Source organism: Chiroxiphia lanceolata, chromosome 3 (assembly GCF_009829145.1).
Source record: "Chiroxiphia lanceolata isolate bChiLan1 chromosome 3, bChiLan1.pri, whole genome shotgun sequence".
Classification (NCBI taxonomy): Eukaryota; Metazoa; Chordata; class Aves; order Passeriformes; family Pipridae; genus Chiroxiphia; species Chiroxiphia lanceolata.
Window position 1 is genome coordinate 16448529 of NC_045639.1, and position 15039 is coordinate 16463567.

The 15039-nt window shown below is 44.3% G+C and overlaps 1 protein-coding gene across 4 annotated transcripts in view; it reads right to left on the reverse strand.

Moving 5' to 3' along the window:
- Window positions 1-14521, reverse strand: part of LOC116784250 (calpain-13-like) — a 49971-nt gene extending 35450 nt beyond the window's left edge. For 3 of the 4 annotated variants that reach the window (XR_004356006.1, XM_032682652.1, XM_032682651.1), the window contains exon 1: window positions 9634-10442. Coding sequence is in view for 3 of the 4 variants with exons in the window: in XM_032682652.1 (XP_032538543.1) it covers window positions 9634-9909 (276 nt within the window). In the remaining variant the exon portion in view is untranslated. Of the gene's footprint in view, window positions 1-9633; window positions 10443-14487 lie in introns of those variants that run through there. The other variant, XM_032682653.1, reaches the window with a different exon arrangement.
- Between the last annotated feature and the right edge of the window lie 518 nt (window positions 14522-15039).

Here is a 15039-nt window from a genome sequence, read left to right on the forward strand (position 1 = left end):
GGGTAAGGCTCTGTTTTGAAAGAGCAATCAGCCTGAAATAGGCAAGTGATCACACACCTAAGAAAACAAAGAGATAAAAGGAAAAAAATCTGAGTAAGAAAATAATACAGCAGTTCTTCCTTAAACAGGCCCTGGCATTCCTGGCATTTCTTCTCCCCAGTTGATTTGCCATGCTGCATAAAAATGAGACCAGCTCACAACGTGACTCATGACTTGCATGCTTGTGTGAGCTCAGCATTAGCAAATGCTGTCAGTTTTCTGAAATGGCTTCATGGTGATCAAACCCCTCTAAGAAGTTTCACTGTCAGGAGAGGATGCAACACAACATCACTGCTCCAGGCTGGCGGACACATCGTGCTCCCATAAGCACTGCTGACGTGGGGAAAAGCAGCCTAGGCAGGCGTATTCCTTGACAGATGCTTTCATGCAGCCATCCACACCTATCCCAGGACTTGAGGGATTTGTGATAAGAGATTTATCCATGGCATGGGAGCAGGCCTAAGATATGGTGGTCACCAGCAGCAGTGGTTGCTCACTGTACAGCATGCTCAGCCCTTCTCCCTTCCACTCTACATCTGTCCCAGCTTTATCATCTCCTCATTTCCCTGACAGCTTTTGCTTCCCTCAAACTTCCCACACCCAGGAAAGACTAATCTGCATGACAAGGCTCTGAATTTGGCCTGTGCCTTTGTGTGTGTCTGATGTGCCAATAGTCATCCCAACAAACAGAACAAAGAAATGGATATTTTTGTTTCCTCCATCATTTCTGAGGCTGTTGAAGTCTTAGTCACCAGAGGCAGACTGGCTGGACCACAGTGCAGAGCTGACACAGGGATAACCATCACCTAGAAGCATGAACCTGAAACTAATGTGGAGGCAGCTGCGTCTTCATGGGATTCCTGGGAAAAGGGCTGATGATCTGCTCTATGCTGGGATGATAAAGCTCTTAATTGCACTGTGGATCCTGACAGCCTCCTATGGAGACTGGCTGAAAAGTCAGCCCATTAGGTGCCTCCCCAGATACCCTACCAAGGTGCTCAACTCCCCAGTAAGCAACAGGGATAAGTTAATACATTAAGGAGGTTCCTTGTTGAGGGAAACCAGTAATTTTGTCTAAAACCAGAAAAGACACGATTTGAAGTCAGGCCCAGCAAACATGCCTTAACTGTGCACACAGACATCTCTGTGGCTATCAGAGACAACACTCAAACACTCTCACTGTAATCCCAACACCCACAACACACTAAGCTCTGCTTCCAGTAGGACATACTCCCCATGGACTTAGGGGAAATAACTAGAAAACAACACATATCATGTTTCCACTAGCCATGGAAAGGGGCTGCTCAGCAGCTGTCTCAACTAAGAGCAGAGGGCTTCTGAAAGAGCTTAGAGAGAGCATCATTATAATGGGTGCAACACTTTGGAAATCTAGACCTTCTCAACCCGGAGGAAAGGAAGTCTCCAATTAGCTCCTCTTCCTTTAAAGGCAAGAATACAGCAGTCATAAAACAGTGTATCATTTATTATTGCAATTCACAGCTAAACAGATAGTTACAGCTACACATAATGTGTAAGCCTCATTATTAGCTAGTGCTCCAACTGCACGACAAAGAAAGAAACCACAGATTTAACAATAAGTCTGTCCAGAAGCAGTGCCCTGTTTCGCTGAGTAATTACGATGAGGCTTTGTGGCATTTTCATGAAGACTTTTCAGTTTTAGCTGGAGGGGGAAAGAAGAGGGAGCTCAGGGAGGCACGTGGTCTCTTCCCAGAGTATCTCTGAGTCCAGCAGTGAAGGCAACCATACGGGCTGCAAGTCAAGCACTCTGCCTGAACTCATCCCCCTAGGACAAAGCTATCATCACTCGCTTTCCCTGACCCACTGAAGACTTCATTATGTATTCAAAGGAAAAGAGAAGTTCAAGTTCAAACCAGTTCATCCTCTAGAGAATGATCTTACCACAGAACTACTGTTCATCTAAAGGACAAAATGGAGAATTAATTTGAGAGGTGGAAGGAAAGTGTCCTGCACATGTATTCATCTCCAAATTTCTTTTTATAATTGCTTGAAATATTTAAGGAAGAACAACTCCCCAGAAGGAAGTGGAGGTGAGTTCCATAGATGTAGGCCACATGCAGACATGCAAAGCACACAGTCAAACATTTTTGTGAAAAACTGGAAGCCTGAGGTGGGATTTCATAGGCAGCATAAGGCAGTCTGGGCGCAGGACGATGCTCAATATGGTGGTTGGGCCCTGGCCACTTTCCCACAGATTTCCCCGCTGGCCCAGCATGATCCAGGAGGCATAAGGCCACTGAGGGTTAAGGGGTAGAAGCTGACTCTTTGAAAAGCCACCTCCTGGTCAGTTCACCTTAACCCTAAAGTAAAACCCCAGCCCTGCTTCTGTTCTGGCCACATCTTTCCCTTCAGCTACACTTGTTTTGCTCCCCCTGGCTCCAGCTCTGCCATCCAGACACGCGCTGCCATCATGAGTCATGGTGCTCCCTATTCAACACACACCAATTACGACAAATAAAAAGGCTGCTATTGATTGAAAGCCAAATTGTTCTCAGCTGGACAAATGTTAATTCGGCATCACTGCTGTGCCTGTAATAGTGTTGCTCTGGATTAAGAAGCAAATACGTTACTACAGTTCCCTGGGCTGAAGGCACTGACTTAGCAGTGCACTGAGGAGGGGTCAGGCATATGTGACACCACTGGCATATATCCCAAGACCACAGGAAACCTCCACAGAAATAAGACCGTTTAAGTAACGAGGGAGGGCAGAACAAAGGACAAAGCTGGTGAAGGATCTGGAGCATAAGTCTTATGAGAAGAGGCTGAGGGAGCTGGCATTGTTTAGCTGGGAGAAAAGAAGGCTCAATGGGGTTCTTATCACTCTCTACAACTACCTGAAAGGAGGTTGTAGCCAGGTGGGGGTTGGTCTCTTCTCCCAGGTAACAAGTGACAGAACAGGAGGAAATGTCCTCAAGTTGCACCAGGACAGGCTTATGTTGGATATTGGGAAAAATTTCTTCACTGAAAGGTTGCGAAGCACTAGAACAGGCTGCCTGTGATGTGGTGGAGTCACCATCCCTGGAGGTGTTTAACAGACATGCAGATGTGGCACTTGGGGACATGGTTTAGTGGTTGGAATTGATGACCTTAAAAGTCTTTTCCAACCTACACAATTCTGTGATTCTATAAGCTATGCTGGTCACACCAAAGATCTGACTTGCAATGACTTGGAGACAGCTTGGAGAGGGAGAGGATAACTGAGCAAGCCAAAACTAATAGGAAAAATCAGACTACTCTCAAGGGGTTTGCTCACACTGACAGAACTCAATTCTCTGCTTTACAGAAGAATGGCTCAATTCTTAATTGCCTGATTTCAATACAAATGCCTTGGTTGCTTAAAAACCCTGCTCTGCTCCACTTCCCTCTTGCAAGGGAAGAATGAGGTCCTCAGACTCTGCATGGGTGGAGAGCCCACAAATGAAGAAACAAAGTCCTTTTGGAGGATGGACTGATGACCAGAAACCAGCTCAGATTTAACTGAAACCTGTTTGCTTTGTGTGGCTCAGTGTTAAAAAAACAATAATTGCAAACAAAGGGAGCAAATACAAAGGATGTAAACAAGGGAGGTAGCCTGTGTACCCAGAGCTTTTGAGCGGTGGTTTCCTTAGAGATCTTGAAACCTCCCACTTGAACCATACAGTACAAGCTGAAGTTTTCAAAGTTCCACAGTGTTACCAACTACCCTCTGGCCATCACAGCCATATGTGTGCCAGATGACTCCCTAGCCTGAGAAACAAGGAAGCAGGGGAGTCAGCAGACCATCATAGGAGCACAGCTTTCCCATCAACCCAGGATGTGCAAATTCCCCCTCAGAGTCGGCCCCTCCCAAAGATGAATGGAGCCAGAGAATATGATGCAAATAAACCCTTTTCATCTAAAGCCTGTGCAGAAAGACAGATGTAATAAATGGTGATGCACTGCAGCTTCCTTGGCCCAAAAATATGAACTTCCAAGTTGAGGTCAGATGCAATCAGCTGAGTAGGCAAGGGCTGAGACAATGGCAGCCTGGAGATGCTGCTCCCGTTCAATTACACTGATTGCACACGCACACTCCAAAATAAGGGGAATTGATTTTTATTTTCATCACGGAGAAATACTGAACAGGATCCAAGGGCCTTGTGGCCCCTGGGAAAGTCTGAAGCCGTGAACTCCACCACAAACAGCTGGCGAGCAGCTTTGGCTCATGCCAGGAAATGGTCCCAAGGTGACAGACCTGCAGGCAGTGAAGGACAGCATTATCCCTCACTGCCACGCATTTCCACATTTCCTTAACTTTCCTCATTAAACAGCTCATGTGACAATCCTCATTTCTTTTTCCTCTTCTTTTTTTTTAATTTTTTTTTCTTTTTGGAAGGTTTTTCTTCATTTTCCCCCTGTTCCATTAGAGATAAGTTTTTAGGTTAACTTCAAACTGTTGTCTAAATTCTTGCCTGAATAAAATCTGGTTTTTTCTCCCCTCCAGCTACTCACAGACCAAGGCTGATGCAGTAGGAAATCCAGCTCAGCTTATCTGTCTAGAAAGATTCTAACTTCAAAATTACTTTTTTTAGCGAGTCTGGTTTGATTTATTCATTTGCTGGGATTGAAAATCCTTAATGTTGATGCTAATTCCTGGAAATTTCTGGGAAATAAATAAAATGCCAATAAGCAAATAATCACCAAAGGCTATGTAGAATCACAATAGGCACTCTGTTCCTGAAAGAAGGTTACATTTTCTTTGGGAAGGGACAGAGAAAGGGAAGAGAAAATGAGAGCAAGACCTTTTGCAAAATTATTGAATCAAACGATGGATCACTTTTCCCAGCAAACAAGCATGGACTCAAAGGGCACCATTTTCCCCAATGCTTTTTGTATGCTAAGTGCCATAGCACCAGACTCTGCCTTAGGAACAAGGGACATCACTTGCTGGAGTTCACACTAAAGCTGCCTCTTCCTGTGACTTCTGCCCAAGGAATTCTTTCTTACCCTTCTCCTCATCTGACACCAGACACACAAGACAAATACCCAAGTAGTCCATGCCCTGGTACTACAAACAGACGGAAGGTGCAGACAAAACCTGTGTTGGCTGTTTCAGACAGTCCTTTCACCATGCATCCCTCCTACAAGTCACATCAGAGGCTCTCAGGGATTTCTCTCATGCTGATCCTCAAACCCCCATTGGCCACATTGCAGTTTTTCCCTCTCTTCTGGCTGCCCACACACACCACAGTCTGTGTTAACCAGAGGATGGACTGCCTTAGGTCAGCTCTTGTCCAGCATCCCCTCTCTCCTAAGGGAGCTACAGGGTCCCCGAGAGACCCAGGGTAAGCAGTGCAGGAGCAGTAGTCTGTGACCTTGAAGACCCTTCAGAATAATCTCCAGTAACTTCACCCTGTGCCATTTTAACCTTTCAGATCAGAGACTGTCCTTAAAATTTATAATGGGCATCATATTGAGCACAGTAGTGCTCCCTGGTGCAGGGCCAAGGCACTGCTGCATAGATGTCAACCACTCTCCCCTCACACATACCATGCTTGAAAATATAACCAATGTCAGTAAAAATAAAGCATTTACCATCACCACAATTCACATTGTCTGGAGCATCCTAATTCAGTTTCTTTTTGCATCTGCGTAGTATGATCAGAACAGAGTGAAATCTTTAGCCTAAACAGTAATTGGTTAAAAATGCATATTCCGCAACAGCAAATCATTTCATGACTTCCTCTGTTCCACTCAATTTCTTCTGTGAAGGAAAAGCAGCAAACAATGAAAAAGAATTGTTCTGAACATTGTAAAATGAGCATCTCAATTTTTTAAATCTGACATAATTCTTCGTGGAGAATTTCCCTTTGACTGATCTTTAGAAAAGCCCAGCTATAGAAATACTTTATCAGTCTAAAATAGAATTTCTCTTTCTCTCAAAATTGTGGGTTAGCCAAAAGACCAGCCAATTGCAGAAGTCTGGCTGTATTTGGTACCTTCAACTCCACCTCTATTAATACTTGAAGTACCACACACAAAATCTCTTTCACAAATTTCTCATGTTTCAATGGACATAGATTGAGGGCCTGGGGATGAAAATACAGCCTGGAGCAGTCCCCATCCGATGGAAAAGTGCATCTACCTCAGAATTAGGAAAAGTGACATTTTTAATGTTGTCTTGGTGCTCCTGATCCACCCTCTCCCCCTCTTCAGGGACATCCCTACTAAATCAGACCAGTTTACAAGTCAAAATATGTTGTTTCTGACTGTCACTGCTGACTATCACTGTCTGAAACCAAGCTGTTTTCCCTCCCTTTTATACATTACCCCCAGATATGAAGACTCCAAACTCTGAGTGTAATTGGCAATTCTCTTGACAATGTACAAGGTAAAATAGAAGCAGCATGTTGCTCAACTGCTCAATTGGATCTGGAACAAAGACAGCAGTTATAATTGCTGTCTACCACTTAAATAACCAGACATTGCATGACTCAGTAAATGGAGGCTAAGAGATTATTAGGAGCAAGATGTCAGTCACAGGTACATTTCCAGACAAATTTTTTTAATGTCAGAGGTAGCTAATGGTAGAGGCTGAGAAAAATATAGACATAGGTTAAATTGGCCATGCTCTGTCAGCAGGATACAACTACACTCACCCTCTAGGAGATGTATTCAGGTAGGAAACAGTCTTGGGAAAATTATAGGTATCTCTTTGCCAAGTATTTTAGGTGGCTTTAACACCTGGGATCCTGTATCCTTACATTTAGCATTGCAGTGACCTAAGAACAGAGTTTATGAACATTTCTGTCTGGATGAAATGCCCAACTGAACAACTTCAGATTTGGAGCATTGCTACTCCTGACACTGAAGCTTTCCCTCTTCCTCCCAGGGAACCAACTCCCATAGGCGATTGGACACAGCACTGGCCTTTCAGGACTTAAGAAATGCAAACACAGTTTTATTTACTTCCTGACCCTTCACTCAAAAGATTTGCAGCTCTGTAAATGAAAAGAAACCACCACTGTTTAGCAACTTCTTCTGCCCCTCATTCATTCTGTCAGGAAATTGAGGCCACAGTTTGATGTCACAGCAGTGACACAGGAGGGGTGTTGTGGTGATGTTTGAGAACTTCTGGTTGGTCTCCCCTGGCAGCTGATGCCATTGCCCTTTATCTTGCATCTTGTCTAGCAGGGTGAAGCCTGGTTTGGTGCAAAATGGCTACAGGTGAAAATTTTGGTCAAACTGAGAAAACAAAAAAATTAAAACGGAGCCTTCTTCAGCACTGACATCCAGTGTTTCTGTTCCACAGGAGCCAGCTGAGTTGGCAGTCTCAGCTTTTGTCCTGTGAGCATATTGTAGAAGAGTAGCAGGTGATGCTGCTTTAGCCTTTGTAAAAGAACAAAAGGCTTTTCAGTGTTCACATCATGAACCCTGGGCCATGAGTATATGGTTTAATTTTCTGAAGGAGAGCTCTGGCAAAGCCAATGACTTCTGATCCTGACTCTTTTTTAAAAAAGACCCCACAAACCTCTGGAAAATTGATGGAAGCAATTGGTCTCAGATAGTTTGGTGTGATGATGCTGGAAAGTGCATAGTGATTGCTGAAAAAAAAAATCTTCAAAATGGAAGTGCTGGGATGGAGAAGACATATGCAAAATTTTTAAACCAATTCCACAAAAGTTTTTATTCATAAGCTTAGTATTCATGGATTCTGCAAAATAGAAGGGAATTCTCCAATACCTGCCTCCCCTGACAGACTTCAAGCGCTACCAGCAGCAGATTCTGTTTTTGACAAGGTACATCAGCCCCTTTGCACATGAAATAACTATCAGGATATTAAATAGGATACATGTTTATCCCATGGTGCGGAGCCTCAGAATCAATGGTATTTGGGTTTCTAAGTCACTTTGTATGCTTTTGAAATTCTACGCTTCTCTACTGCTCTCAAAAGGCAAAAGCACCAGGGTGTTAGTACTCAACAGAACTGTATCATAACATCTTATTCCAGTTTATTCATCTTTAAAATGCCCCTGAGAGTCCTTTCTAGTATCCATGTTTGTCTTTTGTGAGTCTAAGGCTTAGTTATCGTATCTTTGTCTTTCTCAGATTGGAAATAGTGGCAACTAACTCCTCTCCTTTGCATTTTTTAGTCACTTTCCTACTACAACCCCTGTTTCAAGACAGCTTATCCCCACCTACTATGAACCTGTAAGCAGACTGCTGGTGTAAAGAACACAGCACCAGCTGCACTCTCACTGGACCCAAACTTCAAGGAAGGCTGCCAAAGGAGAAGCCCAGACATTCAGCCTGTGGTAGGAGCTGCTTCTGCAGAAGAGAATGATCCCTTCATAGCACCTCCACAGAGGACACCTAAACATCTGCACCCAGCACCTCCACAACTACCACACCATAAAGCATCCATCCAGACTGGAAGCGCCTGTATCTCTGCACACACAACTTCTCTGACACTTCTAGACCCTGCTGCAGCAGTGGGTAGGGAGATGTCCAAGCCTCAGGCCCCATCCCTATTACCACAACACTGCAGCCACAGCCATGCTGGTGTCCAGGCTGCAGCTTCTACTCCATCTGATACTTCACCACATCACACTCCTTTGACATCAGGGCTGGCGCTTCCCACCTTTCCATTTGGGCATCCACATTTAGCAGCTCTGCAGGCTCTCTTGGCTAGACTGCTTCCCTTTTGGGACCCATGGGTTTCAACATGCTGGCTGCAGCCTCTGCTGCTGCAGTGCCAAGGCCACCACACTGCCAAGCTCCAGCACACCCTCACTGCCCTAATGCATCTGCCATCCAAACAAATCTTTTCCAGTTGTCTTGTCCCATCTTTACAATCTCACAGTTACTGTCTCTACACCCTGAGGCATTGCCTTCAGGGAGATGAGCTGGTTTTTCCCAGTCCAGGGAAGTCAAAGTTTTCAGGCACTGGTGGTGTGCTCAGCAAAACCCAGAAAAAGGGCAGCACGTGGCTAATCCAGTAGCTGTGCCAGTAGCAAATGGTACAGAGCAGTGCTATACTGAGCAGTCTGACCATGGAAAGATTTCCTAAATTAGGTCCTAGGATAAAAGAGTTGAGCATGTGATTCCACCTCCTATTTTAAACATCCATATGCCAGATGATAACTGCCTATTAAATTGCAACTGGGAATCAGCACACAAATGTACTTCATCTCACGCCTTGTCCCAGTTACTTTAAAATAGGTATTGCTGAGTCAGTTGCTTGGATTACAGAAAACAGAGATCTTTAATAGAATTTGACAGCTTTTCAGGTTTGCACAAAGTTCTCTAGAAGTGCATCAAAGTGGGAACACTAGTTTTAGTCAGGTTCACAGGCAGAAACAAACTTCCTACAAAAATGTACCTGGTGAAATTGTTAACGTTACAGAGGTTATCTTCCCTCCAAACATCCCACAGCAAGGATCCCTCCTTGCAGTGTTTTGCTTCCAGTGTTCCCCTTAAAGTCTACTTTCCTGCTAACACAGATTTCCTTCCCCAGGATGAAGGCCTTTAACCACTGGCCATCAGTGCTCCCATTCAGCAGCAGGGTTATGAAACACCCCAGCTGGTGGAACTCACAGTTGGCCTCTTCCATTGTACTCGTCGCAGCTCATCCTCTGGGAGCAGGTTGGGACCAATGGAGCTGACGTGAGCAGGGAAGGTATCATCCTCAAAGAGCAGCCCTTGGCTCAGACACAAGGCTCGTAGGTTTTTGAAGTCCTGGCTATTAAACCTCTTCAGGTTCTGGAGGCTTCCCGTTGCTCCTGTGGTTTGCCGGCCCTGCTCCGACATCAGAGTGGAGCTGAGGGCGAGCATTGTGCCCCTTTCCTGTGAAGGAGAGACATGGGGTGCCATTAGTTTCCTGATCCAAAGCAGTGTATTAGAAGCGTGTGGGAAATCAAACAGCCCCCCTCCTCCTGCCAAGAGGATTGTGGAGCAGCAGCTTTCAAAGCTGAGGGCAGCAGCAGTGAAAAAATCCTTATTAGCTGGAAATGCATGGGGAAAGAGTAGTCATCAAATCCCAACTGGTTTATCTTGAACCAGTGTTGTCACTGCTACAAATTCAGTTTTGAGTCTTCCCTGAGGACAGAGAGCAAAGCTGTTAGTGAGCCGCTGTGTGAGCATTGAGGTACATCTGCAGCACAGGGGATGGATGGAACAGTTGCTGCAGATGCAGGGGAGAGTGAGTGCGAGCAGAGAGACTGCTCAGAGGTACCCAGGACTCTTCTGGCCATGTATCATGTATCACGCCTATGCCCAGGGAATTTTCCAGTTATTTATTTTTTTTCATTTCCACATGTGAGCATTTGATGGTCACTCTCTGTGAGACGTAAAGATGGCAGAGACTTTCCTTACCTGGATCTGCTCCAAAGAAGTTTGGGCATATTAGGGGGTGGCTTCCTACCAGCCTACACAGGCATTCTATCAGATTCCCTACAACTACAGTGCTGACATCCAGACCTGGATCCCACCTACACTACACATTCATGGGAGTGTGCACCAGGGTCCGAGGTTTTTGGACTCAGTAGTTCATTCAGAAGCCAGTGTTGAAACAGTCCTGAATTTCAAATTCGTATTTAAACTGGGCAGTCATTGCATGGCATCTACAGGAATTCCAGTCTGGAGCATGGTAGAACCCCTCTTTGTTAATGTGTCTAAAGAAAAGGGGCACTTCACTTAGGAAAAATGAACATTTCACACATGCAGTGAAACCCTAGGCTGAACAGAGCTGCTAATACACCTCCTGGCACAGCTACATATGGATGTGGGAGCCAAAATCTTCTGTTAAGGACTTTGTCCCCTTTACAGTCATCAAAAAGCAGGACAACTGTCATCAAAAATCTACTTTTGTTCCAAAGGGAGGTAGTGCATCTTCCATGGAGACACCGGACTGCAGCATGGGAGGGCTTTTAGGACAGGGGAAGGAGAAGGGCTCAAGAAAGCAGAAAACTTGCACATTTGTAGGGGTCAGTGATACTGGAGGTTAAAAAGAGCAATTTGTTCTGTCCAAGCAGAGTACAAGCTTTCAGGTGTGCTCCCCAGAGCAACGTGGATGTAGAGAGGGATGTACACATGTGCACCACCTCCTGGGGATCTTTCTTCCGCTGAAAAGTTCTGTTGTGGGTTTCGGGGTACAGAGAAGTAGCAAAAAGGTTGTGCAGCCTGCCTTGCTTCCTGGTTCCTTAAGCTCCTTTTGTCACACAAAATTACCTGTTGTTGGATCAAAATATGACTCAGGATACACACCAGTTTTCACCCTTCATTCACACTTGCCCTCACAAAACCAAAATATTAACTAGCCTGAGATATAATTTCCCTTTTGCCTCTTTCTTTATGAAAAGAGACGGCTCTGGTGAAGCCCTTTATTAATAGACTTTCAAGGGCAAGAAGGATCACCATGATCACTTCCTCTGGCATCTCACATGATGGATGCCACTGCACTTAATCCAGTGATTCCTGCCCCTAGCTCCTGGCATCCGCATAGGATGCACCTTCTCACAAATTAGCATTGGAAAATCCACCACAACCCTGGGCAAGCCACTCCCAAAGGTAATTAACTTCACTGTGCTAACTCGTAGCTTGAAGTCACTTAGTTTCACTTTCAAGCACCGGATGCCACAACTCTTTTTTTATTTTTTTTCTCCTCCAAATCTTCAGTAGATGAAAGGGCTCTTTTCTACCAAACAAACTTACCTGTAGATCTGAGATGTTCCTGCTGCGGCACAAAGACAGCAGACTGCTCCAGTAAGAGCAGAGCCTTAGATTTGTATTGTTAATTCTTCACGCATGTGAAAAACACAGCTCAGCCACAATGAAGGTGTGATACAGCCCCCCACTCCCAGCCCTACACGCTTTTTACTTAGTCTCATCACCTTTCTTGCTGCTTCAAGTCACTTAACCTCCTGGCATTGTAACAACAGCCTAAACAAATAAGTAGTTTCGCATCTCATTGTTTTAATTAAAAGCCCTACAAAAACATCGGGTGGAATTCACAAACCACCCTCGGCCAACAAGAAGAGAACACTCCCCTTGGGCTTGCAGTTTTTGATACAATGGAAATAAATCTCATGTAATGTACCATAACACGACAAGGGAATGGCTTCTTCTTAACAAATACTCATTTGAAACTGTGCCCAGGCCCCATGCATGCTAAGATCTATTTCTTGCAACGGTGTTCCAGCAAAACTGATTACTAATTCCAAAACTCAAATTAAAATTAACAGAGCTTGAAGGCTGGGTCTGACACGCATTCCCTCTCTTCTGACAGAGAACAAGAGTTTTTAGCATGTGTGTGCGTGTGTTTAATTACGTTGTTTAACATATCAGGATTAAATTAGCAACCAGACTGAAGAAAATAATACACTTAACTACTCTTCCCTTGCAGGAATAACTTCATCAGCATTGTGTCTGGGGGCACACAAGTATTATAACCATCCATGCCCCTGTGCAGGTAGGCCATGGGGTCAGGCATACCTGGCTAGCACTGTTCTGCCAGCACCAACAAACTCTGAGGGCCACTTCTTTTGGAGCAGCATCCTGAACCCTGGCCCCAGCTCTGCTGCTCAGCTGTCATGGGTCCATCAGCAACAGAAAAGATCACAACAGCTGTTAATGCAGAATATTGCCTGCTTGGTTGGGGAGCTTCTTACCTGTCGCTGAACCCACATGTCAGAAAGACTTTCAAGGGACAGAATTATAATGCAATGGGTATTGGATGCATTGCCCTTGGACTGTTCCCTGCCACAAGATGCGAGGAGAGAGGGAGGGATTTGAAACACTCACAAAAGTTCGTTCACACATACTGTCAAACTCTAAAGAGAAAAAAAGAGTCTGCCTCTCAACTAAGCAAGGAAATTATTATTCAGAAGGGGTTAAACAAACATTTACTTAGTCCTGGAATCTCCTTCAACATATTTACTTATCTGAAATAGAGAAGGGAATCACGCCCAACTTTGTATCTGCTGCTCTTTTTTGGTTCCTCTTCTTTCTGGGCAGAGGGAGAAATTCTTTCCCAGAGAAAGGGACAAAGAAGGAGGGAGGGAAGGTAAGCAGTGGAAAAGCTACAGAGAGAAGGATCAAAAGAGATCAAGTGTGACAGTTGGAAAGGGTGAGAAGGAAAGAGGAGTCTCTGAGGATAGCAGAGCAAAAAAGATTGGTGACTCCTGCAGCAATTATTGGGGGAACACCAAACAGACCATTTTCTGCTTTGAACAGCTTAAAAGGCGGCAGTGAAGGGTTGTGTCTCCCTCCAGCACTCATTCACAAAAGATGTCAAGCCACTACTATAATCAGGTATTCAATGGTGGCAAATGCTACTGACAGCTAATTACACTTTGCATAAAGATTTATGTCAGGGTACAGACATAATTTCCTTCAATAGCTTCTGATATTTTTCACCGTGGAGAAAGTAGAAATAGGCAATTAGAAAATGTGTCTACTTCATAGCCAAACCTTCTCTCCACTGATTTTATCAAAACATTTCCATTATATGTTGGCTTAGCTGAGTTTCTGTACTTCAGAAAGAGCAACTGAATTTTCTCAAACCCTACAAAGAATAACAAAAAAGTCAATAAGCCAGCAGCCCTTCTACCCCTGCTTCCTCTCAAATGCTCTAAACTCCTAAGCTATGTTTCATCTCCCTATAATACTCAATATATGCTACAGTTACACAAGTATTCTTTCCTCTAAGATCCCCTCAGTCACATATTTGAAGTATTGTAAAAACTTCAGAAACTCAGTTCCAGAATTATTTTATAATGAAGGAAAGTGTGAGTTTATTAGGTCTCCTTGCATTCAAATTAAAAACAAACAAGAGTACTGCTTTTCAGTAGCTTCCTGCAGTGACAGCAGGCACAAGAGGCAGAGCAGGGACCAGAACACGGGCATCCCAAATCCCAGATGGACAACAGCTCCTTGTACATACAATGTGTGAAAGCCTTGAGTACCACAGAAAATCAAAACCAAAGCCAGGCACTCTGTCAACCCTTCAGGAGATTACTTTCCCAGTGGCATCTTGCAGGACCTTCTGCTCCAAACAGTCTGTGAAGTACTCCCTTCTGGCTATTTATTAAGTCAATTTTCTCCTCGTTTTGCATACATAGCATTGGACAGTTCCAGATACCTTTTTTCTACCTCATTTAACAGCAGTCTACAGTAACTATAGAGTCCTCCTCATCTTAGAATCTCTACTCCCACTTGATCCAATTACTTTTGACAACTTACCATTTTACTACGAGGCTCTTTCTAGGATGGCAAATTTGTCTTTTCTTTCCCTCCTGGTAACATTAAGGACAGGGACTCTCATTTATTCTGTCTCCCCAAGGCAAATCCCTCTCAATGTCTCTGTGGTGCTTTTCCAGCCCTATAACTTATATTACTTATATTTCACCTGCTTCATTTTGTACTAAATAAAACAGCAAAGGGATGTTTTACCTGCAGTGCCTCCGGTGTAACTCTCCAGCCAACACCAACAGAGAAACAGGCAGGCTGGTACTATCCCTGTTCTCCTTTATAGGGCAACTTTTGCCACGCCTTAAGTAAACATAGCCAAGCTGAAGTCAAGTTCAAGGCCAAAAGCAACCACTCTGGCTTGGGCGTAATAGTTTCATACAGATATTACACAGTCGATATATATAGATAGATATATACACACACAGACTTCTATTAGCCATGCACAATGAATTGTCTGCCGACCTATGTTTGTTGACAGTTTCCTGTGGCTAATTGGGGCTTCAGTTGCAGTAATTCTTATAAAAGAAATAGGTTTCTTTGTACCTCCCACCCTTTCATATAATCTTTTCCTCCCCCTATCACCAGGAAATGCAGCAATCATGCTGGATCCAGGCACAGCATGGCAGGACTCGCTACGTAAGTTATCAGCGGTGCGTGTCATTCTTTCTGCAGTAGTAAAAGCAGCAGGTACTTTAAGGCCAATGCCTCTTAGCATTTACACTGGGCTCTTACTTAAATTCCACATCAGTTCAC